The sequence below is a fragment of the Podarcis gaigeae genome (genome assembly GCF_964106915.1).
Source record: "Podarcis gaigeae genome assembly, chromosome: 14".
Taxonomy (NCBI): domain Eukaryota; kingdom Metazoa; phylum Chordata; class Lepidosauria; order Squamata; family Lacertidae; genus Podarcis; species Podarcis gaigeae.
The window spans coordinates 45,260,256-45,286,318 of NC_139690.1; the positions used below are offsets into that span (position 1 = coordinate 45,260,256).

Consider the following 26,063-nt stretch of genomic DNA (forward strand, 5'->3'; position numbering starts at 1 on the left):
GGGCGGGGAGAGGGAGGGCAATCTTGCAGACATCTTGTTGGCGCACGGGCACCAGGTTGGCAACCCCTGGCTTATACCTTCAACCTTTCCCTGCTTCTAAGAGCCGGGGTGGTGGAAAAGTTCAATGAGCTGCTAGATTCCCATTTCTTCCTCCCTTCTTTTTTCGCATTCCTTTAACCGCAGGCGTGGCAACGAGCCGTCCTCCTTCGCCCCCTCGCGCCGATCTGGGGGTGGCGGCGGCGGCCGTCGTGTGATCGAAAACGCCGAAGGGTCGGAAGATGAAGCGGACGCCCGGGATGGGGATTTCAACGGAACAAAAGCCAGTGAATAGTAATGATTTGTTAAAAATTTGTTTTAAAAGACACGCTTGCTGATTTTAACTCTGCACCAAAAAAACAAAACGGGGGGGGGTATAAAAGAGGGGTAATTGTAGCACTGTATGCTGCTTTATTGATCCCAAAGACATACTGACACCTCCCTTGAGGCCTTGATGAGAGCACAGCTGCCTTTTACTCCAATGTACACACCAACCCTCCTAGCTGTTGCAGAATCGCTGTTCTTTTTGCCCGCTGCTGGGCATCATTCCAGAGCGAATGTACTTCACCGAGGGACTAACGCAACAGGGCGGGGCGACCAAAAACACCCCCCTTTTATTATAGAACAACAGCAAGGCAAAAATCTATTGGGCCTCTGGCCTCTTCCCTAATCTCGCTACCCGTTCCTTTCTTCTCCTTGGTAAAGTTTCAGGTACCCACCCAGATTGTGCACCCCCCCCCTTCCAACTCCCTCCAGCCAGTTCACAAGATCAAAGTGCCTTTCTTCATCACTTTTTTTTGGGGGGGGGGATGAAGAGTACTAAATCAACTGTTATTGTTCTAGATGGATTTTGTGCTTAAATACACACTAATAAAGGTTTATAAAATCACTGGGGCTGCTCTCGAGTTTTGTTGGGCGGATGTGAGCAGAGGGAACGGTATTAGGTTTAAGCAGAGTTCCCCAGCTTTAGGCAGGAAACATTAGCCAGCCTGCACAGAGGATGAGAGATTTGCTCTGTTTTAAAACAGTCACAGGAAACCTCATGGGGCAAGCATGCTCCTAATTCTGACTGGTGTTTTTCGGGTGAGCTTCTGGCAGCGTGGTGTTGCCAACTGAACACTAAACTGTAAAATGTGTACTCAATCTCCTTCAAAGGAACAAAAAATAACAGTTTCCAAAAGTAAGTTTCCAGAAGATTAAAGAGGCTCTAACTGGTGGTGGAATGCCATAAGCAGGGAGGGTTGGGAACACACAGAGGGCAAAATGAAAAGGAACAGTAAGTTGTTACATTTTTACCCCTCCAATGGCATAAAACACCATTCTCCTCATACAGCCAGTCCCTGCCACCCAAAGGACTTTCTGACATGTTTAAATTCTGCAGTCAGCAATACTGCATATTTCAAGGGTAGAATCTGAGATTTCTCTCCACAGCCCCAAATCCCAAGGCTCCTGAAAAGATGTGGGTTGCACATCTGTCGACGAGTTCAGTTAGTGGACCAAAGACTAATGGGAAATTTTAACCCAACCATGTCGGTCCCTCCCAGATTCCATGCAATGCAAACACTGCTGCTTTACAAACACAATCGAGACTTTGAATTCCAAAACTTTATAAACAACGATGCAACATCAATGCATGAGATTTCAAATTCTTAAGCACATTTCCTCCCTAAAAATGCAGGACCTCTTATTTCCTCTTCCAAACGTGCAGCTGGCTTTAAGGGCTGTGTGCGGGTGTGTTTTTTTAAAAATACCACCGTCCCCAACCACCACTGGCAAAGTAAGAGGTGGTGTGACTTTGCTCCAATTGCAGAAAGCACTTAACAAAAGGCGTTTGACGAGCTGAGATGGCTCGGCTGCCAAACCAAGCTTAAAATCCTCTAGTCAAGGAAAATGGTTCCTGGTGGGACTCTCCCAGCTAAGCACAGCCTCACATTAATTCAGGACAAAGTATGGGCAGAAAAAAAGGAAGGGAAACATCTTGCCCCCTTCAGAAATCTTCTCCTAAGCAGCCGTTTTCCTTCACCAGCTGGATTTGTTATTAAGATTTATGGCCCAGCAATGCTGCGTTCCGGTGGAAGATTGGCTCTGATGCGACACGGATGCCATCCATCATCTTCTAGCAGAAGACACAGCATTATGTGCAAGCTTGAAGGAGTTCAGTTCATCTTTCCATCGGTGCAATGGGACGTGGCTCCACCCAACGTTCTGGGCCTTACAGTTCCTGGTGTCATTCATCCCAGCCGGGGCCTCAAGGCAGGTCTTTGCGATGGATCTTCCAAGCAAGTCTTCTGTGTGTGGATCTCCTGCATCACAGAAACCGCCAGGCTTGTGGGGTGGGGACGAGTCCCAGTCTGGTGGAACAAGACGCAGTTAATGGTCTCTGAGTACAACTGCATTTCTGCAAGTCTCCTATCTCAAGTGAGTGGCCAAAAGTGAGGGTTAGTATTCCCATTAAAGGCAGGAAAAGAAACCAAATTTTCCACCCCACAGGAGAAGGGCACTCTGGGCTGGCGGTTCCTCAGAGAAGCATCTGAACTACTCCTTGCGGAGGAAGGCCCTATGGCCTTGCTAGATTTGATGGCCGCGTCCCTAAATCCAGCCTCTTAACCATCCTGTTGAAACAGGGGTGGGGTGCAGGGAAGGAATAGGCATTAAGCATACAAATGCAAGAGGGGTTATGACTTATGGCAGCCGGGGAAAACACAGAAAGGAAGCACCAGAATTTGTGAAGGGTAGGAGGAAATATTAAGTTTCAACAGCCAAGCTGGTAGTCCTCATTGTTTTGATGGCAATAGTGACTGATCAAGCAGGAATGGGTTTTAGCCTTGCTTCACAAACACACACAATACAGTGGTGCCTCGCAAGACGAAATTAATCCATTCCGTGAGGCTCTTCGTATAGCGGTTTTTTTGTCTTGCGAAGCAAGCCCATTGACAGCTTAGCGGATTAGCGCTATTAGCGGTTTAGCGGCTTTTAGTGGATCAGCTGATAAGCGTCTTATCAGCGGATCAGCTGATAAGCGGCTTAGGGCTTAGGAAAAGGGGGGGAAAAGGGAAAAAACCCCGCAGGAACTCGCAAGACATTTTCGTCTTGCGAAGCAAGCCCATAGGGAAATTCGTTTTGCGAAGCGCCTCCAAAACGGAAAACCCTTTCGTCTAGCGGGTTTTCCGTCTTGCAAGGCATTTGTCTTGCGAGGCAACACTGTACTAAAGCAGCCCAGCAACTCTTCCCAGCCTGTGGACCGCCAGATATTTTGGACTTCCAAGTCCCAGAAACGGCAGCCCGCGTGACCAGTGGTCAGCGATGATGGGAAGTGCCGTCCACCAAATATCTGGAGGGGGACAGAGCCTGGGAAAGGCTCAGCTTCATCGGAGGTCCCATCTAATCTAGCATTTCCAACCACCACCAGGCAAAACCTGAAGGAAAGAGTTGTGTGTGCTGCTGTGTGTGCCAACAGGTTTGCTCTTTTGCAGGTAGACTGCACGCCAACATGGAGGCTCCAATTAGCCAATATTAAATGTTGGAATTGGCCAGGTCAGGGGTCACTACCAACGCTTTTAGGTCTATGGGCACATTTGGATTTTTGAGTGAGCGCTGTGGGCTGTCTCGGATCACTTTCCTCTCTCCTTTCCCCAAGAATCAGAAAGAGAAAAAACACACTCGGCTTCCCCAAGGAATCTGGGGGAAAGTTGAATCTGGGAGAAGCAAACTGAACTTCGACAAGGGCATAGAGCTGACAAAGGAAGTGGGAAAGAGCGTCTCTCTTCAAACTCCCTCCTTCGGCTCTATGTCTTTTCCAAGGGAGAAAAGGGGTTCTCACAAGCTTGCCACCCCATGGCCAAAGGGGCAGGGGCCCCAAATGTGTTAGGTGTACCAGGAGAAGACCTCAAAGGCGTCGTTGCACCCACAGGTGCCATCCGACCCCCTTGCCTAGGTAAAGGTAAAGGGACCCCTGACCATTAGGTCCAGTCGTGACCGAATCTGGGGTTGTGGCGCTCATCTCACTTTATTGGCCGAGGGAGCCGGCATACAGCTTCCAGGTCATGTGGCCAGGTCATGACTAAGCTGCTTCTGGTGAACCAGAGCAGCACACGGAAACGCCGTTTACCTTCCTGCTGGAGCTGTACCTATTTATCTACTTGCACTTTGACGTGCTTCAAACTGCTAGGTTGGCAGGAGCAGGGACCGAGCAACGGGAGCTCACCCCGTCGCGGGGATTCGAACCACCGACCTTCTGATCGGCAAGCCCTAGGCTCTGTGGTTTAACCCACAGCGCCACCAAGTATTCAGACAAGTAGATGTGTTGGAGACTTCAGCCAAACTGGAGAGGAAGCTGGGGCAATTTAGGTTATGTAACATTTAAAAACGGGCCCAGCCCAGTTACATAACGCTGCGTTCTCTTCCGCTGACATAATGAGCAAGCAAGCAAAACAAGCAACTCTCAGCCTGTATCACCTGGCTGGATACCCTCTGCTGGACAGATCCAGGCCCAAGGCTTGCACCGGGAAGAGTGAAAATTATGCAAAGGCAAGCAAGCAAGTTTAAAGCTTTTTGGTTTAACACTTCCAAATTCCAGCTGCAGAGAAGGAGAGGCAACCAGTCCCAGAATCCTCCGCATGGTATATTCCCCTCCCCACCTGAGCCGAGGGGGCCACAGCTGTAAACCGCAGCTCATGTGAAAGCAAGTTAAAATACTAAACTATTGCTGGCTAAAGCTCAAATACCAGATGCCCCACACCCCTCTGTAGAGGTAAATCTAGGAATAAGCTGCCGCAGCAAACACACCTCCAAGGTACAGATTTATCTCACCAGCTACCATATTTGGCACTTCCACAGCTGATTATTATTATTAATTATTATTATTATTATTATTATTATTATTATTATTATTATTATTATTATATTAAATTTTATATACTATACCCTATGCCTGTAAATCTCAGGGCAGTTCACAACATAAAATGACAGTATACAAAAGACACAATACAGAATAAAAATAAAAGCAAACCAATTAATTCCCCCTTCTGCAACACATTTAAAAGGGCTTTCGATAGGCTATGTGCAGACTGGCTGAAAACATAGCCTTCCCTTTTCTCTCCCCCCTGCGTGAGAACCAGTGTGGTTGCCGTGTACTGGGAGAACTGGGAGACCAGGGCGTCCCTGTCTGCTGCCTTACTGGTCCCTAATGGGTGCCAGCCTCCACTTGTGAACACAACAGATGCTCTGCTAAACCCTAGGAACTTAAAAAGAGCCTGTTGGATCCCACCCATCTAGCCTAGGCAAGCAGGATTTGAACGCAGGAGTTCTCTCCTGTTCCTGTGGCTTCTAGCAACTGATAATCAGGTGCACTTCTGCCTCCAGCAACAGATGAACAGCATAGTCTCTGTGCCCAGTAGTAACTGACAGCCTTCCTGCCATTAATCTGCCTAATCCTCTTCTCAAGCCATCTAGGTTGACGGCCCTTGCAGCTTCCTGTGGCAGGGAGTTCCACAGCTAAACTCCACGCTGCACAGAGGACTTCCTTCTGCCTGTCTTGAACCTCCCAAGGTCTTTCCCTCCCAGATCATCGAGCTCTCGGCCGTTTCCCTGTAACCTCGACGCCACAACCAGACAAATCACCTTGACCATCTCTCTCGAACCCGCCACCCCCGTCAAGCCCTGACTTAAGACTCTCTGAAGACGTGAAAGCAAACACTCACCCCGGGGGTCCGTAGGGGCCGCTCAGCCGCCTATCATGTACCATGTGGACCTGGGGGGGCGCAGGGCTTCGGTACGGAGCCCGGTCGTACACCAAGTTCTGACATGAAGCCAGCTTCGATTCCAGGGCCTAGAAGCAAAGGCAAAGTTAGTTTCAGTTCGGAAGCCCCAGGAAAGAGAGATGGGGAAGCAGAGAGCATATCCGTTAATTGGCATGGACCAGGTCAGGTGGGGAAACAGGGTTCCAGGTCTTAATGGCTCGTGAGCAAATCAGTTTTCACAGAACTGCATAGTTGGAAGGGACTCTAAGCATCACCGACTCCAACCCCTGACAATGAAAGAATCTTTTGCCCAAAGTGGGGCTTGAACCCTCAACTGAGCTATCCGAGCACACTGGAGGTTTTTTTGGGGGAGGGGGTACATGGAAGGAGAGTACACGGGAAACTCACACCGGGGGGGGGGGCGGATCTGCCAGCTTTCGCCCCACAAAACACACCCGTGGCGGTCCCAGCAACATTCTCATTTTTTAAGGTGACCTGGAAACTACAACTAATCCAGAATGCGACAGATAGACTGGTGACTGGAGGCGGCAGCCAAGACCATATAACACTGGTCTTGAAAGACCTAAATTGGCTCCCAGTACGTTTCCGAGCACAATTCAAAGTGTTGGTTCTGACCTTTAAAGCTCTAAACAGCCTAGGTCCAGTATGCATGAAGGAGTGTTTCCACCCCCATCGTTCTGCCCAGACACTGAGGTCCAGCTCTGAGGGCCTTCTGGCGGTTCCCTCCCTGCAAGAAGCCAAGTTACAGGGAACCAGGCAGAGGGCTTTCTCGGTAGTGGTGCCCGCCCTGTGGAACGCCCTCCTACCAGATGTCAAAGAGAAAAACAACTCCCAGACTTTTAGAAGACATCTGAAGGCAGCCCTGTTCAGGGAAGCTTTTAAAGTTTAGGTTATTTTAATATTCTTTTGGGAGCTGCCCAGAATGGCTGGTGAAACCCAGCCAGATGGGTGGGGTATAAATAAATTATTAATTATTATTATTATTATTATTATTATTATTATGGCAAAAAAGCTGTTGATTCAAATCTAGTTGCTGACCAGGGCTATAGAGGCAAGAAGTGTGCTGCCTTGAGCTCCCTGGAGGGCATAAAATGTGGGGTATAATTGTCAAAAATAATTACACATTGATCTGGGAAGGGCCGAATTGATTTCTTAAAATGTCCTTCATCCTACAGCTTTCAACTGGCCCTGTATTCCAACGGGGCCAGGGCAAACAGGCCCCAAGTACTCACCCCAACTTTCCGGAGGAGATCTCCCACAATGTTTAGCACAGATATTCGGGCAGCTGGTGTAAGCGGAGTTGCGCTGTAGCTGTCCTCAAGACCTTTAGGAAAGGAGATCTTCATTCACACAAATAGTACAAAAAGAGCCAGGCAGAAATTCTGCACCCTTGGAACGTAAGCCGACTCAGCAAGTGACTAGCCCTCAACGCTATACAGTGGTGCCTCGCAAGACGAAAAGAATCCGTTCCGCGATTCTCTTCGTCTAGCGGTTTTTTCGTCTTGCGAAGCAAGCCCATTGACACCTTAGCGGATTAGCGCTATTAGCGGCTTTTAGCGGCTTATCGGCTTAGTGGATCAGCTGATAAGCGGCTTAGCGGCTTAGAAAAAGGGGGGGGAGGGGAAAAGTCGGAAAAACTCGCAAGACATTTTGTCTTGCGAAGCAAGCCCATAGGGAAATTCGTTTAGCGAAGCGCCTCCAAAACGGAAAACCCTTTCGTCTAGCGGGTTTTCCGTCTTGCGAGGCGTTCGTCTTGCGGGGCACCACTGTACCCTTGTGAAAATTAACTGAAACATAGCAATCCTGTACTGAAAACAAACATAGAAAGTCAGTTGATCATTCTGGTGTCGGAAGCCGGCAGCCAACAGAAGGAATGATGCGCTCGCCACAATATATTGAGGTTCTACGAAAGAGAGTTATTCCAGAGCTGGAAAAGAGGTATCCTGACGGTGCTGGGATATTGCAGCAGGACCTAGCCCCCTGTCACACATCAAAAGTGGTGAAGAAATTCATGACAGAGCAGCATATACAGGTACTTGATTGGCCAGGGATTTCCCCGGACGGAGGGATTTCCCATTGCAGGAGCTTCCTGCAGCCAATCGGAAGCCGAGCTTTGGTTTCCGAACGTTTTGGAAGTCGGACGGACTTCTGGAACGGATTCCGTTCGACTTCCAAGGTACGACTGTAGAGTGAATTGGGCCGCATTAAAGTATAGTAAAACGCACTGTGCAGCTGCTGCTTTAAGTGCCCACAAGGGGGAGCTGTTGCACAACCCGGGCCTGATGTTAGATGGCTGAAAAGGGAGTTACGTCTTAAAACTGGGTATATAAATTAAATAATAAAAATAAGACATACCTCTTCTGGGTGTTCCTGGGGTGCTTATTCCAGTGCTGAGCCCCCGATGGCCTACAGGGGTGGAAGGCACAGAGGAAGTGGCCTGGACTGCTGTGTCCATCCGATCTACTTCCAGCGAATCTTCTACGGAGGCCCGCGGTTTCTCCTTCTGCTGCACAGCCAGCTCTTGCCGTAAATCTGGAAGGGAAGAGGAGAGGGGCATGACGGACAGCGCTAGCCACTGTTCTCTTCCCATTCGTTTGGCACAGTTAGGTTGAAAAAGGGAGACATCCCTAAATCACAAATCTGATGGTTGCACCCATCTTCCCTTTTCTCTCTTGTAAGGGTCAGACCTCTGCTCTGGTCAGACCTCACCTGGAGTACTGTGTCCAGTTCTGGGCACCACAGTTCAAGAAGGACACTGACAAACTGGAACGTGTCCAGAGGAGGGCAACCAAAATGGTCAAAGGCCTGGAAACGATGCCTTATGAGGAACGGCTAAGGGAGCTGGGCATGTTTAGCCTGGAGAAGAGGAGGTTAAGGGGTGATATGATAGCCATGTTCAAATATATAAAAGGATGTCGCATAGAGGAGGGAGAAAGGTTGTTTTCTGCTGCTCCAGAGAAGCGGACACGGAGCAATGGATCCAAACTACAAGAAAGAAGATTCCACCTAAACATTAGGAAGAACTTCCTGACAGTAAGAGCTGTTTGACAGTGGAATTTGCTGCCAAGGAGTGTGGTGGAGTCTCCTTCTTTGGAGGTCTTTAAGCAGAGGCTTGACAACCATATGTCAGGAGTGCTCTGGTGGTGTTTCCTGCTTGGCAGGGGGTTGGACTCGATGGCCCTTGTGGTCTCTTCCAACTCTATGATTCTATGAAGGGGGGAAATGAAGAGCAACGGCAGTTCTTTTTGAGGGATCCATCCCTCTACAGTGGAAAGGGGTTCCCTAGGAGCCTCTTCCATCCCAAGCGCAAAAGAGAGCCAGCAAAGGGTTCAAGTGTCGGACTAGGACCTGGGTTCGAATCCCCGTTCAGCTGCGCAGGTCGCCATGTGACCTTGGGCCGCCAGTGTCTCTCAGCCTAACCTCCCTCACAGGGTTGTTGCGGTGATAAAACAGGGATGGGGAGGGTAGGGGAGACCCACGGATGCCCCCTTGTGCTCATTGGCAGCACGAAAAGGTGGGATAAAAATGGAAGCGCAGGCTGAGAGTCTGCGTTGCAGGCAGCGGGTTCAACTCCCAGCAGCGCTGGGAAGAGACTCCCGGCCTGGAACCGGGGAGAGAGGGTTGCGAGTCAGTGCAGGCAACCCTGAGCTGGACAGAGCAATGGTGTGACTCGGGAGAAAGTGGTTTGCGATGAATTTTTTTGCCTTAAGCCAAGGAGAGGGTTGGGGAAAACTTATAACTTATCCTAAAGATCATTGTAAACCATTAAAATTGTTAGTAGGGTTGGAATATCACTTGTGGCTTAAGGGTGAATCTTGGGTACAATGCAAAGAGAAAAGATCTGGATGACAGTGGTACCTCGGGTTAAGTACTTAATTTGTTCCAGAGGTCTGTTCTTAACCTGAAACTGTTCTTAACTTGAAGCACCACTTTAGCTAATGGGGCCTCCCGCTGCTGCCGCGCCACCGGAGCATGATTTCTGTTCTCATCCTGAAGAAAAAGTTCTTAACCTGAGGTACTATTTCTGGGTTAGCGGAGTCTGTAACCTGAAGCGTCTGTAACCCGAGGTACCACTGTATTATAAAAGATGCAGGAGGAAATGATTAACAGTTAGGACCCACAAAGCAGAGGAGGGAACTTCAGGAGATTCCTTGGAATCTAGTTTTTATGTTGTATGCTGGATATGTGATTGCAAAACTTCAATCTGAAAAACCAAACAAATTTCATTTAAAAAGAAAAGAAAAAAAAGAGGAGGCAAACGAAGACCCAGCCCTTTCCTAACCTCTGGCTTCATCTTTCAGCCGCTGCACCGATTCCAAGAGGTTTTCCTTCTCGTCCAGCTCGCTCTCCAGGAAGGCGTTGCGTTCAATGGCCTGGTTCATGCGCTGCTCAAAGTCTTCCAGAGACATTATTGTGGCTCTGCAGAGAAGGAGAAAGATGGCGCTAGAATGAGCACACTCAGCAACCTAATAAAGGAACCGAGGTCAGGCTGAGTAGACTTGGGTTCAAATTCCAATCCGGCAAGCTGCCAGCTTTCGCTTTGAGCCTCCTCAAACCCGGCCCCCAGAAAGTCCCCGACAAGGGAATGCGGCCCCTGGGCTAAGAAAGGTCCTGTCCAAACCCTTGGGGTGGGAGGCCAGGCTTCGCCACCCACTACAAGGGAACCTCCTTTGGGTCAGTACCTCTTGGCTCTTTCCAGGTCATCGTTGGCTTGCTCCAGCTCTCGGATGTATTTCTGCAGCTGGTCTTTGACGGCCCTTGTCTGGGCAAGCTCTTCCTCCAGGGTGGAGATCTGCTGGTAGCCTTCGGAGTGCTGGGTCGTGATCTTCTCCTAATTGCAGAATCACAGAGTTGGCACAGTTGGGAGGGATCCGAGGGTCATCTAGCCCAACCCCCCGCAATGCAGGAATCTCAACACGCGGGTCCCCCTTCCAATCTGAAACCACGCCGGACCCTGCTTAGCTTTAACAAATCCAAGAGCATCCCATGTATTGTGGGAACCTGGCCTCCAGCGCGGCCCTTGCTAGTTCCCAGAAAGTCCTCTGCGGGAAGAAGCAGAGGGAATTTCATAGATGATAGATGATAGATAGATAGATAGATAGATAGATAGATAGATAGATGATAGATATAGTTTTTTATTGTATTTTCTGTTTTATATAGAATCATAGAAATCATATAATCATAGAGTTGGAAGAGACCACAAGGGCCATCGAGTCCAACCCCCTGCCAAGCAGGAAACACCATCAGAGCACTCCTGACATATGGTTGTCAAGCCTCTGCTTAAAGACCTCCAAAGAAGGAGACTCCACCACACTCCTTGGCAGCAAATTCCACTGTCGAACAGCTCTTACTGTCAGGAAGTTCTTCCTAATGTTTAGGTGGAATCTTCTTTCTTGTAGTTTGGATCCATTGCTCCGTGTCCGCTTCTCTGGAGCAGCAGAAAACAACCTTTCTCCCTCCTCTATGCGACATCCTTTTATATATTTGAACATGGCTATCATATCACCCCTTAACCTCCTCTTCTCCAGGCTAAACATGCCCAGCTCCCTTAGCCGTTCCTCATAAGGCATCGTTTCCAGGCCTTTGACCATTTTGGTTGCCCTCCTCTGGACACGTTCTAGTTTGTCAGTGTCCTTCTTGAACTGTGGTGCCCAGAACTGGACACAGTACTCCAGGTGAGGTCTGACCAGAGCAGAATACAGTGGCACTATTACTTCCCTTGATCTAGATGCTATACCCCTATTGATGCAGCCCAGAATTGCATTGGCTTTTTTAGCTGCCGCGTCACACTGTTGGCTCATGTCAAGTTTGTGGTCAACCAAGACTCCTAGATCCTTTTCACATGAAATGCTCTCAAGCCAGGTGTCACCCATCTTGTATTTGTGCCTCTCATTTTTTTGCCCAAGTGCAATACTTTACATTTCTCCCTGTTAAAGTTCATCTTGTTTGTTTTGGCCCAGTTCTCTAATCTGTTGAAAGTACAGTTGAAAGTACAGTCATACCTCATGTTACGTTTGCTTCATGTTACGTTCTTTCAGATTACGTCCCGCGGCGACCCGGAAGTACCGGAAAGGGTTACTTCTGGGTTTCGCCACTCGCACATGTGCAGAAGTGTTAAATCACGCTTCGCGCATGCGCACAAGCGCCAAATCACGCCGCGCACCTGGGCAGATACGGCGCTGCAGGTTGCAGGCTTTTCAAGTTGCGAACGGGCCTCCGGAACGGATCCTGTTCACAACCAGTGGTACCACTGTACTCCTTTATACATCAATGACTTCCCTTCTTATTTTGCATTCCATAAATCCCTGCATACAGTGGTACCTCGGTTTAAGAACAGCCCTGTTTACGAACGATTTGGTTTACGAACTCCGCAAAACCCGAAGTAGTGTCTTGGTTTGTGAACTTTACCTTGGTCTAAGAACAGAATCCGAATGGTGGATGGGCACCGGCGGCGGGAGGCCTCATTAGGGAAAGCGTGCCTCGCTTTAAGAATGGTTTCGGTTTAAGAACGGACTTACGGAGCAGATTAAGTTCAAAAACCGTATTTTACACTGTATTTTACAAAACTGAGCTATTTGGTGTTCCATTATTACATCCACCAAAACTTATTTACACTGTTTAAGTTATCTTAATGTTGGTAGCATTTTCAACCCATCGTGCTTTTTATATTGAGCCAAATGCAACACCTTTTACAATACCAGTAAGAAATGGAAGGTAATGAGCAACGGGCAAATTAATTTTATCGCCAAAAAGGAATTTACAGTCTCTTCTAAGTCAAAAAGCCCCAAACCCTCAACTTCATAGAAACACATAAAAAAACAAAGTGGGGAAGGCTCTCTGTTTTGGGCCCGACTGATGCAGTTTTTGGAGTTGGCTCAGCCCTGCCCAACAGCGAGTCCCTGCGTAATGACATGGGGATTTCTGCAGGAAAAATGCTCCTTTGCCCCAGACTCCTCTTGCTGCAAACTCTGCGGTCAGTCCTGCGAAACACACACACTTGGGTGGCCTGGCAAGCTCTCGGGTGGCTACCCAGATTCTGGCTCACGTCCTCGGAGCCCGTTGCTGGAGAAGGCTGACCCTTGAACACAGAATTCGCACCCGGCACCTGGCCTGCTCTGCCACCACCCAGCTGGAACAGGCCACCCAGCTGGTCGGAGCATCAATAGCCCCTCTGTCCTTTCCCTTCCTGGGCGATGATGCTGTTCTTTGGCTCGGAGGGATGAATGAGCCAATTGTAAGGAGAGTTTCGCCTCCCGCGGAAAAGCATTTCTGCCTTGGGGCAAGGCAGGGATAAACCACATCCATTCAGCCCCACCCCACCCTGGGCTTTCGTTTATTTATTGCATTCCTGCCCTGCTGTTTTTCTCTGAGGAATTCAAGAGGATGTGCAGGATTTACCCAAAGAGAAACCCTGCGCAGTAGGTCAGGCTGAGAGGCAGCGACTGGCCCGAGGCTAAGAGAGAATTTGAACCCTGGTCTCTCCTGTGTCCTAGTCCAACGCTCTAACCCCTACGCTGTAATGTCTGTCTCTTTTTATAGCAGGTCGGCCCCAAAGCAGGAGGGTCAGGGACCTGGCAGGACCAAACTCACACTCCGAACCCCACACATAGCTCAGCCCCCCTAAAAAATATCTGCATTCACTAAAGGTAAAGGGACCCCTGACCATTAGGTCCAGTCGTGGCCAACTCTGAGGTTCCGGCGCTCATCTCGCTTTACTGGCCAAGGGAGCCGGCGTAACAGCTTCTGGGTCACGTGGCCAGCATGACTAAGCCGCTTCTGGCGAACCAGAGCAGCGCACCGAAACTCCATTTACCTTCCCGCCAGAGCGGTACCTATTTATCTACTTGCATTTTGATGTGCTTTTGAACTGCTAGGTTGGCAGGAGCAGGGACCGAAGAACGGGAGCTCACCCCGTTGCGGGGATTCGAACCGCCGGCCTTCTGATTGGCAAGCCCTAGGCTCTGTGTTTAACCCACAGCGCCACCCACGTCCCTTTGCAGGATCATAGACTCATGGAAATCTAGAGTTGAAAGGGACCCTGAGGACCATCACTCCCTGCAATGCAGGAATATGCAGCTGCCCCGTGTAGGGATCAATACGATACAATCCTCTTTATTGTCATTGTCCCATACAGAACAACAAAATTGAAAAAATCTACATCAGACATTCAAAAACCAACAGGCCTGCTATCCCAGCTTGGTTAGCCCCCTAGAAACTCTGATACCCCATAATTAAATACAATATATTCCCATAGAGACTACCTTACACTGCATTTAAAACCAAAATCGCATTTGAATAGATACTGTTTCTCAGGCGGCTAGTTCTAGTCTTTATAGCCCTGTACCTTCTTCCAGAAGGCAGAAGCTGAAAGAGATCATTTCTGGGGTGCGTATTATCCTGCACTATGTCTGCAGCTTTCTTATGGCACCTGGAAGCGTAGATTTGATCCAAGGTGGGCTCGAACCTGCAACCTTGGCACTATCAGCATCATGCGCTAACCAACTGAGCTAACAGAACTCAAGACTGAAGGTCTGGCTAGATCAGCATCATGGTCCCCACTATAGAACAAAATCTGATGCCAGCTGGACGTCCGCAGGAAGGCAGGAATCCACACACAAACACACCCTCGTGGTTTCTGCCCGCCAGAAAACCGGTACGCAGTGGTATAACTGCTGCTGAGCCTGGAGGCTCCGACGCCTCACCTTGACCAACTCAATCTCCATCCTCAGCCTGCTGTTTTCCGAGAGGAGGTCTTTGTTCCGCGACTCCACCTGCTGCAGCTGCGCCTCGAGTTCGGCCTCATATTCACGGCTCCCTTCCTGAAACTCGCGAAGCTCCTCCTGGGCGTTCTCAGCGCTGGAGGGGGCGACAAAGCCAGGCTCAGAGTCAGCGCCCTCCTCACCGCTACAAATTCCGCAAAGCCACTTCCGCCCTGCAGAGGAGGTGGGATTGCGGTCGTCAGGGCCCCACCACGCGCGCGACGGCTGAAACCCAGCCAACGCGCGATTGGGGGGGGATTCCCGGTTGCGTCACCTCCTGGCCAGCCAATCGGCTGGCTCTGGGGGTGTGGCCTGCCCTATTTAAACCAGGACATGGCCAGGGATCCCCCTCTTTCCCACCTGCCATCTGTTCCTGCTTTTCCCACCCTCCCGTCCTATAAGGTTTTCGTTCCTTGACCTTGCTATGGAGCTTGACTGGTTGCCATTGAGGGGCCTGGTAGGAATTTTCCCACTTGGCAAATTGGCACCAGCCGCTTGGTTTTCGCCTACCTCGTAGCAAATCGTCACAACTTTCTGGGTATTGGCATTTCTGGGTATTAGGCATTGGTATTGTTCTGTAGATGGAAGAGGGGAGTAACGCCATCACCTCCCCCGCATATTGAAGGGTAGTCCGATAAAGGATTTCGGGGGGGGGGCGTGGCCCTGTCTGAAGCCTAGGGAGGTGGGGGCCTAAGGCACGCCCCCAAGCGGTGACCCCAGGGGAGTTCCTCGTTGATGTGCATCAGCAGGACTCCCCCCACTGGTGGTTAACCCTTCCCAGACTTCTAGCAGACAGGCTGAAGCCGGATATAGTTGGTTAGGACCAATGCCTAAGCCAATAACGCTCATCACCTGTAACCAATAAAGTTGTGGCCTTATTTAGCCCATTAACCTTACAGTGGTGCCTCGCGAGACGAAAAGAATCCGTTCCGCGAGTCTCTTCGTCTTGCGGTTTTTTCGTCTTGCGAAGCAAGCCCATAGGAAATTCGTTTTGCGAAGTGCCTCCAAAACGGAAAACCCTTTCGTCTAGCGGGTTTTCCGTCTTGCAAGGCATTCGTCTTGCAGGGCACCACTGTAATTGTGTCATGTGTCTTTATTTCCACTGGGGGGGGGGAGAGAGAACTTGCTAATTTCAAATTTAAAGGATTCACTTCCCCTCTGGGTTCCTGACGTACCGGCAAGCCAAGTTCAGTTTGGTTCCAGCCACTGGCCTGGAAAAGAGGGATTGATCGCTAACCATTCTGGGAACTGTAGCACTATGAGGAGAAACAGGGGTTCTCCTAGCAACTCTTTGCACCCTCAGCAAACTACAGTTCCCAAAATTCTATGGGGGAAGCCATGACCGCTTAAAGCGGTATAATAAATGTATAATGCAGTTGGGGCCTAAGCTGCTGCGGTCAGGGAATCCGGCGATAATAAGTTAACTGGTCCCTGCCCTGAGGGGCTTACAATTTCAGCAATGGCACAGAAGTGAGCATTTCAGGGTTGCAAAGCCCCCCACCTTGCCCATATCACAGAGGGACATCTGAATGCTTTACCACTGCTTGTATTTCGCAGCCAGCTCCTTCCAGTGGTTCCTTTCTTCTTCCACTGAGCCAAACTGTTTCCTTTCAGAGTCGTTCATCGTAGAGGCTCTCTAGCATCGTTTCCTACAAAGGGGGGTGCAGGGGGAGAAGACAGGAATGAGAATTTTGTTCCCTACCCAAAGACTTTTCTATAGCTGACCAAATCTTCATGCAATGCCCAGTTGCCGGCATAAAGGAAAGATGCTGAGCCTGGGGATTATCTAATGCTTATTTCCCCTAAATTGATTTCTGAATTTTATTCTTATTCATGTTTTTATAATGTATTTTATGCTGCTTTTACAATTAAATGTTTTAAATTTGTTGTTAAATTTGCTGAGCCTGGTTTTTGAACCGGGAAAGGCGGGGTATAAATAAAAAATTATAATAATAATTATTATTACAGTGGTACCTCTGGTTACGTACTTAATTCGTTCCGGAGATCCGTTCTTAACCTGAAACTGTTCTTAACCTGAACCACCACTTTAGCTAATGAGGTCTCCCGCTGCCGCCACGCCACCGGAGCACGATTTCTCTTCTCATCCTGAAGCAAAGTTCTTAACCCAAGGTAATATTTCTGGGTTAGTGGAGTCTGTAACCTGAAGGGTATGTAACCTGAAGCGTATGTAATCTGAGGTACCACTGTATTATTATTATTATTATTATTATTATTATTATTATTATTATGCATTTACAGATAGGTAGCCGTGTTGGTCTGCCATAGTCAAAACAAAAAATTCCTTCCAGTAGCACCTTAAAGACCAACTAAGTTAGTTCTAGGTATGAGCTTTCGTGTGCATGCACACTTCTTCAGATACCTTCTTATTTATGCATGTAGATAATCATTGCAGAGCTTTACGCAGCAATCCCAAAAGGAGCAAGACCTACAGAACTGAATGAGAGAGACTTCTTGGGGGAGACCCCTAGCTCAGCGGCAGAGAATCTGCCTTGCATGCCAAAGCCCCCAGGTTCAAATCCCCGACATCTCGAAGTTGGGCTGGGAGAGACTTCGGTCTGACACCAATCTGATGGACCAATGATCTGCCTCTATATAAAGCAGCTTCCTCTGTTGCTATAAAATCACAGAAGAGTAGCACTGGAAGGGGACCTCTGAGGGTCATCCAGTCCAACCCCTGCAATGCAGGAATCTTTTGCCCAACTTGGGGCTCGAACCCATGATCCTGAGATTAAGAGTCACGTGCTCTACCAACTGAGCTACCCCTGTATAGCTATGTTATTTCCGAATAAACTTCAGAGTGGAGAAAAAAAGCCACTAAACTAAATTCATTTTTGGCCATTTAACTTGCCATGGTTCTCAACCTGTGGGTCCCCAGATGTTGTTGGACTACAACTCCCATCATCTGTGAGCTCTGGCCTTGCTAGCTAGGGCTGATGGGAGTTGTAGTTCAACAACATCTGGGGACCCACAGCTTGAGAAAGGCTGAAGGGATTTATGGATGCATGTATGTTTTTTCTGTTGTTAATATTTTGTTATTTTTGTTAATTCATCGTGTGTGTTTCTTAAGTAAGAAAACTAATAAAAAGCTCTCTCTCTCTCTCTCTCTCTCTCTCTCTCTCTCACACACACACACACACACACACACACACTCTTTCACTTTTGGCCATTTAACCTTATCTATATAGTCATTCTTTTTATTAAATTTATATCCCGAGGATCGAGGCATAAAAAAGCAGAACACCACAATAACAAAGAGAGTAACAATATGCCCCTCCCTGCCCCAAAGTCGCTGCCTTGCAAGATTAAAGGACGTCTTGCATATTTCTAAAAATAAAACTTTTTTTCCCAACAACACTCAAAATAAACACCATAGGTTAAAAATAGAAAGCAAGAACATGTGGCTGCCACAGACACGCAGAAGGACCACGGAGAGCGTGCGAAGGGCCCAACTCAACCAACGCCAACCCAGCAGTGCTGGCAAGTCATGGACTCTCGCAAATCCAATTACAAGCTCCCTTTGCAATTTAGTTGACATTACTTTCCCATAGAAAGTAATGCAAACTGGATTAATCCGTTCCAGACTTTTAAAAACAATCCCTAAAACAGCAATTTAACATGAATTTTACTATCTAACGAGACCATAAAAATGAAAGCAATAAACAATGTACTGCAGCCACTCAATCAATCAATGAATCAATGAATCAATGAATGAATCAATAGCTGAACTGGGTTCCCCACAGTCACATAAACAAACAAAAAAGCCACAAAAACGCAAAATAAATAGCAAAAACAGACAGACCTCAGTGTAACAATCAAAACGGAAGTGTGGTACTCAAATTGGAAGCGTAACACTCAAAACGGAGCACATTCGGCTTCCAAAAAAAGTTCACAAACTGGAACACTTACTTCTGGGTTTGCAGTGTTTGGGTTCCAAGTTGTTTGAGTCCCAAGGCGTTTGAGAAACAAACTACCTCTGTATGGTGTAAATGTGACAAAATGTTCCAAATAAAAATGGCAATCGACCCACAACAAACACCAAGTAACTTCTGCTATTGACACCAACGTAAAAAGACTCAGACACAGACGGATCCAGAAGGCAGACAGCCAGGAGGAGCTTCCTTCCTTTAAGTAGAACAGCTGGTCATAAACATTACAAAACAAAGCCTGAGTCACAGAGGAACTGGAAGTTTTGGTGGGTGGAGACCGCAAGTCAGAAGGTGCAGGGAGAGAAGGAATGTCAGCTTGCGTTCTACGTCCCACTAAGCAATTCTGGACTTCTCCAAACCAACTTCCTCTCCAAAACAATTACTTTTTTAATATTTGCGGAGCGCTTTTCAAAAGTGCCCTACGCAACAGTTGCAGGGATGTTCAGGACTGGAGCCAATTCTAGCCCTACTCACTGTAGACCCATTGCAGCTAATGAACTTAGGCTCATTAAATTCCATGGGTCTGGTCCGAGTCGTAGTTGGGGGGAAACTGGCGACGGACGTCATCGGAACAGCAAATCCCACCCCAACATTTTAAAAAGTCTGTTATTTGTTTCTACCTGTATATTCCTAGTTCAGGGGTCAGCAAACTTTTTCAGCAGGGGGCCGGTCCACTGTCCCTCAGAACTTGTGGGGGGCCAGACTATATTTTGGAAAAAAATATGAACAAATTCCTATGCCCCACAAATAACCCAGAGATGCATTTTAAATAAAAGGACACATTCTACTCATGTAAAAACACGCTGATTCCATCTGTGGGCCGAATTTAGAAGGCGATTGGGCCAGATCCAGTTTGCCTACCCATGTCCTTGTTAGTGTGTAAATTGCTTAGAATTTTCTTAATTTAATAGGATGACCTGTACTTCCTTAAGATAAGCAGATGAAAATAACAGCATACAGCTGCAGCAGGTGAAGGACTCTGGCTCAGGAAGCGTCACCGGTTTAAAAGGGACCTCGCTGCTCCAGAGTCCATTCTCCTCTGTTCTGAATTTCAAACTGGGTCCAAATGAGCAAAATGCGTTTCAACAGGGACAAATGTGAGGTTCCACACTTAGGCAGGAAGAACCAGCTGCCAGCAGTACATGTGAACAGGATCTAGGTCAGGCATCCCCTCCTTCGGCCCTCCAGATGTTTTGGACTACAATTCCTATCATCCCTGACCACTGGTCCTGTTAGCTAGGGATCATGGGAGTTGTAGGCCAACACATCTGGAGGCCCGCAGGCTGGGGTGCCTGATCTAGGTGTTTTAGCAAACCACAAGCTCAACATGAGTCAACAGTGTGATGCAGCACCCAAAAAAGCTAATACTGTTCTAGGATGCATCGACAGAAGTATAGCATGCAGATCAGGGGAAGTTATAGTACCGCTCTATTCTGCCTTAGCCAGGCCAAACCTGGAATACTATGTCCAGTTCTGGGTGCCACATTTTAAGGAAGATATTGACAAGCTGGAAGAAGAAGAAGAGAAGAAGAGTTTGGATTTGATATCCCACCTTTCACTCCCTTAAAGGAGTCTCAAAGCGGCTAACATTCTCCTTTCCCTTCCTCCCCCACAACAAACACTCTTTGCGGTGAGTGAGGCTGAGAGACTTCAAGGAAGTGTGACTGGCCCAAGGTCACCCAGCAGCTGCATGTGGAGGAGCAGAGACGCGAACCCGGTTCCCCAGATTATGAGTCCACCGCTCTTAACCACTACACCACACTGGCTCACTGGAAGGTGTTAAGAGGACGGGGACCAAGATTATCAAGGGTCTAGAAAGAAAACAATATGAGGAACAGTCGAGAGAGTTGGGTATGTTTAGCTGGGACAAGAGGAGAGATGATAGCCATCTTCTAAAATCTAAAAGGATGTCACGTGGAAGGAGGAGAAAGCAATCAGTAAAATAATATTGTTTGCCTTCTTATTTTCTTTCTTTTTCTTTTTCTTTTCTTTCTTCCTTCTTTATTTTGGTATTATTTGTTTGATTTCTTTCAATTTGTATTGCTTATAAAATTTGAAATAAATAAAATTTAAGAAAAATAAAGAAGAAGATGGAGCAAGCTTGTTTTCTCCTGCTCTGGAGAGTAGGACTCAAGCCAATAGTTTCAAGTTACAAGAAAGAAGATTCTGACTAAACATCAGGAAGGACTTTCTGGCAGCAAGAGCTGTTCGACAGTGGAACGGTCTCCCCCGGGACGTGGTGAACTCTCCTTTCTTTGAGGTTTTTAAGCAGAGGCTGGATGGCCATCTGTCATGGATGCTTTAGCTGAGATCCCTGCATTGCAGGGGGTTGGACTAGAGGACCCCAGGAGTCCCCTCCAACTCATAATAATTATAATAATAATAATAATAATATTTTTTTATTTATACCCCACCTATCTGGCTGGGTTTCTCCAGGCACTCTGGGCGGCTTCCAACCGAATATTAAAAACAATACAGCATCAGATATTAAAAACTTCCCTAAACAGGGCCGCCTTCAGTTGTCTTTTAAAAGTAAAATACAGTGGTACCTCGGGTTACAGACGCTTCAGGTTACAGACTCCATTAATCCAGAAATAGTACCTTGGGTTAAGAACTTTGCTTCAGGATGAGAACAGAAATCGTGGTGCAGCGGCAATGGGAGGCCCCATTAGCTAAAGTGGTACCTCAGGTTAAGAACAGTTTCAGGTTAAGAACGGACCTCCGGAACGAATTAAGTACTTAACCCAAGGTACCACTGTAGTTGTTTATTTCCTTGACATCTGATGGGAGGGCGTTCCACAGGGTGGGTGCCACTACCGAAAAGGCCCTCTGCCTGGTTCCCTGTAACCTCACTTCTCGCAATGAGGGAACCGCCAGAAGGCCCTCGGAGCTGGACCTCAGTGTCTGGGCAGAGCAATGGGGGTGGAGACGCTCCTTCAGGTATACTGGGCTGAGGCCGTTTAGGGCTTTAAAGGTCAGCACCAACACTTTGAATTGTGCTCAGAAACGTCCTGGGAGCCAATGAAGATCTTTCAGGACCGGTGTTATATGGTCTCGGCGGCCGCCCCCAGTCACCAATCTAGCTGCTGCATTCTGGATTAATGGCAGTTTCCGGGTCACCTTCAAAGGTAGCCCGACGTAGAGTGCATCTACAGTTCTATGAAACCAATTTGCAATTTTACAATGGCGTTAAGAACATAAGAAGAAACTGAATTCTGGATCAGGCCAAGCATTCTGTTCTCGCAGCGGAAGTCTGCAAGCAGAGCGCAGAATCTATCTCACCTGCTATCCCCAAAAGTGATATTTAGAGGCCTCCAGCAGTGTGGGGTAGTTTTGCAATGTGAGGGGGTTTGCATTTTCTTGTAAATCTGCCAGCTTCAATCCCTGTGAGGTGCTTAAAAGGGTAGCCTATAATAATTTTTGTTCAGAAGCCCACCAACAGGTTATGGGGTCCCTTGTTGTCATCCTCCAAATTGTGGCCCACTTTTACTTTAATGCCTCCATATATGCAAAATAGTATCATACCACTTTAAACACTTGGGGCTGTCCGTCTCCCCCAAATAATAACCTTGGGAGCTGTAGTTTGGTATGGATGTTGTTAGGAGACCCCTGTTCCCTTCCCAAAACTACAACTCCCAGTCCATTCCTCTTCCTAGGAAACTCTTGGAGGGGAACATGGGTCTCTCAACTTCCAGCACCCATAACAAACTACAGCTCCCAGAATCCTTTAGGGGATGCCAGGGCTGCTTAAAATGGCATGATACTGCTTTAAACATACAGGGCAGACAAGGCTGAAAATCTACCCTGCACTTCATCAGAGGAAGCCCAGCATGCAATATTCAAAGATGCTCTGGGGAGGATATTGTGGATGAATGCCTCGGATGTAAATATGGAAATGGCGGAAATGACTGGCAGAATTCGAGACCAGGGAGAAGAGTTGGTGGAAGAAGATTGGAGGAAATTCAAAATCTATTTACAGAAACATTGTAAAATTTTTGAATGTTGATGACATTGAAATGAAATGAAGGGGTTCTAGTAATAAGATAAAAGATTATGTAAGGTGGATGGTTATAAGATGAAAGTTTGAAGTTAATGAATTTGCTGAATCAACTTCTGAGTGGAATACAAAAAAGGGAGGCGTGAGGAAGTCAGGAAAATAAGTTAACTAGAGAATTTTTTTAAAAAAGAGGGATTTTTGTTTTTGTTTTTCATTTTTTATGTCAATTGTCTGTATTTTTGTACTTTTGTACTTTTGTATTTTTTTCTTGTGTTCTTATTGTCTTATAACTTTTTTATTGTGAAAACTTAATAAAATATCATTTTTTTTAAAAAAAAGAATGCCTCCGATGTAAAGACTCCCCAGTTGTACAGAACTTTTTGCTAGACATAACTGGGGAGGTGGTTTTTTTTGTGGGAGGTAAGAGCCCCTATTTTAACTTATGCACCGATCAAAGCTATTTCTGGGATAGTGATCAATTATTTTTTTTTATTATTATTATTATTATTAGGAGGAGAAGAGTAAAGGAAATCATTAGAAATGAACATTTTCATCTCACATACAACAGGTCAATTGCATCAAAACCATGTTCACATGCAAAACTACACACTTATGGGGAGAGGCAGTGTGCCGATCCTCTCCAAGTGCAAATGGCCGCAGAGAAAGCTGCTCTACAGCAGTATTGTATAGTGGTTAGAGCAGCCTTTCGCCACCCGGAGTCCCCAGGTGTTGTTGGGACTACAACTCCCATCATCCCTGACTGCTGGCTCCTCTCACTAGGTCATGATGGAAACTGTAGTCCAAAAAACCCATCTGGCGATTCAAGGTTGAGAAAGGCTGGGTTAGAGAATGGGACTCCTCAGGGTCCCAACCTTCTTGGACCATGAAGCTCTCCCAGTGAGTTGTGACCTGGGGGGGGGGGGGAAGCACCTGCCTCTCAGCCTCACCTACCTCGCAGGGCTGTTGTGGGGAATAGATATGGGGGGGGAGGGATCACGTACGCCACCCTTGGGCTTCTTGGAAGGGGGGGGGGGAAATGGTGAGATATAAATGCAAAAAAATTAAGAATCCAGTACGTAATTCAGTCCAGCGGGGCGTACAAATGGCAGTGGGGAAAGACCCCCCCCCCCGGGGTGGGGGCGGAGGGGTGTGTGAAAGCGAGGCTTCTTTCTTTTACCTTTAAAGGTCCTCCCCCCCCCCCCAAAAAAAAACCAACTGGGAGCTCTCAGAGGCTACAAGAGTGGCTCAGAAAGTGGATCCATAGTGAAAGGCGGCGGGGGGGGGGAGAGATTTGCTGGCTTCCTCTCGATCTTTAAGGGACCCCTCCCGCGGGGTTTCTGTTCCCTTCTCAACTTCCCTTTTCGCCTGCTCTTTCGCGGGGGGGGGGGTTGTCCAAGTGATTGCGGGCAAAAGCTCTAGCCAGCCCTTGGCTCACCTTGTATTTTCTCTTTTTTTCTACTTAAGCAGAGTCGCGCCGGCAGCAACAGCCTCCGCCCGCCTTCCTGCTCCGGTTCCGCTCCGGATCAAAAAAAACCAACCAGCCTGCAAAGTCCTCGCACCGGCTCGCCCCGTTTGCCCGATCCGAAACATTACAACCAGGCTCTGCGCGGACTCCCATTGGCTGCCGGGTCACGCGGCTCCGCAGGGCTCCTCCAATCAGCCCCGGTGGAACGCTGCTCTTGGAACGTTGAAAGTTTTGTGTCTCTTCTCTTCCCTTTTGATTCCTTCCTCCTTCCCTCCCTCTCAATGGAATGTTTTGAATGACGTAGGGAGGGGGCGGGATTTGGGGAACGGCCCAGATCATTGAAGAAAAGAGCAGGAGGAATCGGGGCGGTACAATCCGAATTCTGTCCTTTTCACGCCTTACTTTTCCGGATCAAAAGTGCTGGTGTTAGTTGAGCGGTTCTAAAGCGTTGTGTACCCGACAGAATGCGAATGACTTCCAGCCAGCTTGGCTGCGCACACTTCAACGCAGTTACACGGGAGTAAGCCTCATTGACCATCAAGAAGGCTGATCGCCGAAGAATTGATGCTTTTGAATTATGGTGCTGGAGGAGACTCTTGAGAGTCCCATGGACTGCAAGAAGATCACACGCATCCATTCTGAAGGAAATCAGCCCTGAGTGCTCACTGGAAGGACAGATCCTGAAGCTGAGGCTCCAATACTTTGGCCACCTTATGAGAAGAGAAGACTCCCTGGAAAAGACCCTGATGTTGGGAAAGATGGAGGGCACAAGAAGGGGATGACAGAGGACGAGATGGTGGGATAGTGTTCTCGAAGCTACTAGCATGAGTTTGACCAAACTGCGGGAGACAGTGGAAGACAGGAGTGCCTGGCGTGCTCTGGTCCATGGGGTCACGGAGAGTCAGACGCGACTAAAGGACTAAACAACAACAACAAGCCTCATTGAACATTGCAGGCCTTAATTCTGAGTAAACGTGTTCAGGACCGGCGTTGATTTTAAGCCTTGCTGGATCTAGGAATTAGAAGGGACTCAGGCATCATGTAGGCTACACATACACACACCCGCAACTCACAACAGTATTTTGCATAAAAAGAAAAACTCCACAAGGATTCAAGAAGCCTTACAACAACCCTGAAAGATAGGCCTCTATTCAGGGTCTGCCCTGTCATTAGGCAGATGGGCTCCCTCAGGCAGCTGCTTTTAGATGTCACAAAATAAAAGCAAATTGTTAGTCATTCAATTTATCACCACAGCATTTTTACTGCCAGGGAGGCCGCATATGGGAATTTCTGCCTCAGGAACTTGATCAGTCTTGGGTGAAGAAGAGAAGAGGAGTTTGGATTTGATATCCCGCTTTATCACTACCCGAAGGAGTCTCAAAGCGGCTAAAAATCTCCTTTTCCCTTCCTCCCCCACAACAAACACTCTGTGAGGTGTATCTGAAGAAGTGTGCATGCACACGAAAGCTCATACCAAGAACTGACTTAGTTGGTCTTTAAGGTGCTACTGGAAGGAATTTTTTTGTTTTGTCTGTGAGGTGAGTGAGGCTGAGAGACTTCAGAGATGTGTTACTAGGCCAAGGTCACCCAGCAGCTGCATGTGGAGGAGCGGGGAATCAAACCCGGTTCACCAGATTACGAGTCCACTGCTCTTAACCACTACACCACACTGAGATGCAAGATGTCTTGGGCTGGTCCTTTGCACATTATTGCAGATGTAGCCTTATCTGCCCCCCCTCCAATTAATATCCATAAACTTATATATTGTTTCAGAACATTACAGAAGCCATTTATTTTTTAAAAAACCCAATTGCTCTTGTATATAAGGCGGCACACACAGATTTAATCTTCGTTAAGGCACTTGACTTTCCCCCAGAGAATCCTGGGAAACAAAAAGAACTAGAGTTCCCAGCACCCTTAAACTACAGTCCCCAGGATTATTTGGGGAAAAGTCATGCACTTTAAATGTATGGTTTGTGTACTGCCTAAGGCCTAAGAGCCTCTGGCTGGTTATATAATAAGGGAGTGTGGTATCATTTATTCCAGGGTGGGGAACCTTGGATGCAGGATCCAAGCCTTTATTATCCAGCCCTTGCGAAC

At 47.8% G+C, this 26,063-nt stretch overlaps 2 protein-coding genes across 11 annotated transcripts in view; one reads left to right on the plus strand and one right to left on the minus strand.

The window, feature by feature from the left end:
- Positions 1-26,063, plus strand: part of LOC310831093 (myosin-11) — a 1,553,087-nt gene that overhangs the window by 95,989 nt on the left and 1,431,035 nt on the right. For 5 of the 7 annotated variants that reach the window (XM_083711241.1, XM_083711242.1, XM_083711239.1 and 2 more), the window contains one exon: positions 184-925. The exons of 1 other annotated variant lie outside the window; for it this stretch is intronic. In XM_083711241.1, the coding sequence (XP_083567367.1) occupies positions 184-331 (148 nt within the window). In that variant the 3' untranslated portion in view covers positions 332-925. Of the gene's footprint in view, positions 1-55; positions 926-26,063 lie in introns of those variants that run through there. One more of the 7 variants, XR_014557759.1, reaches the window with a different exon arrangement.
- NDE1 (nudE neurodevelopment protein 1) lies at positions 1,627-24,230 on the minus strand. Of its 4 annotated transcripts, none has more exons than XM_083711775.1 (9): positions 23,934-24,230; positions 16,093-16,203; positions 14,498-14,651; positions 10,478-10,626; positions 10,078-10,214; positions 8,151-8,327; positions 7,028-7,119; positions 5,736-5,863; positions 1,627-2,387 (listed from the first exon to the last, which is right to left on the minus strand). In XM_083711775.1, exons 2-9 carry the CDS (start codon positions 16,176-16,178, stop codon positions 2,345-2,347), a joined length of 966 nt encoding a protein of 321 aa, XP_083567901.1. In that variant the 5' UTR covers positions 16,179-16,203; positions 23,934-24,230; the 3' UTR covers positions 1,627-2,344. The 4 variants fall into 4 exon arrangements, with proteins under 4 accessions (XP_083567901.1, XP_083567898.1, XP_083567900.1 ...); XM_083711772.1 differs by having other exon boundaries at positions 1,627-2,648; positions 23,934-24,206; XM_083711774.1 differs by lacking the exon at positions 23,934-24,230 and adding an exon at positions 18,482-18,685.

Coding starts and splice junctions, on each gene's coding strand:
- NDE1 (XM_083711772.1), bottom strand. CDS start 16,178: ATGAACGACTCTGAAAGGAAACAGTTTGGCTCAGTGGAAGAAGAAAGG. Junction 8,328..10,077: donor GCTGAAAGATGAAGCCAGAG/GTTAGGAAAGGG, acceptor CTTCCCTTCCAG/ATTTACGGCAAGAGCTGGCT. Junction 2,649..5,735: donor GGCCCCTACGGACCCCCGGG/GTGAGTGTTTGC, acceptor CTGTTTCAACAG/GATGGTTAAGAGGCTGGATT.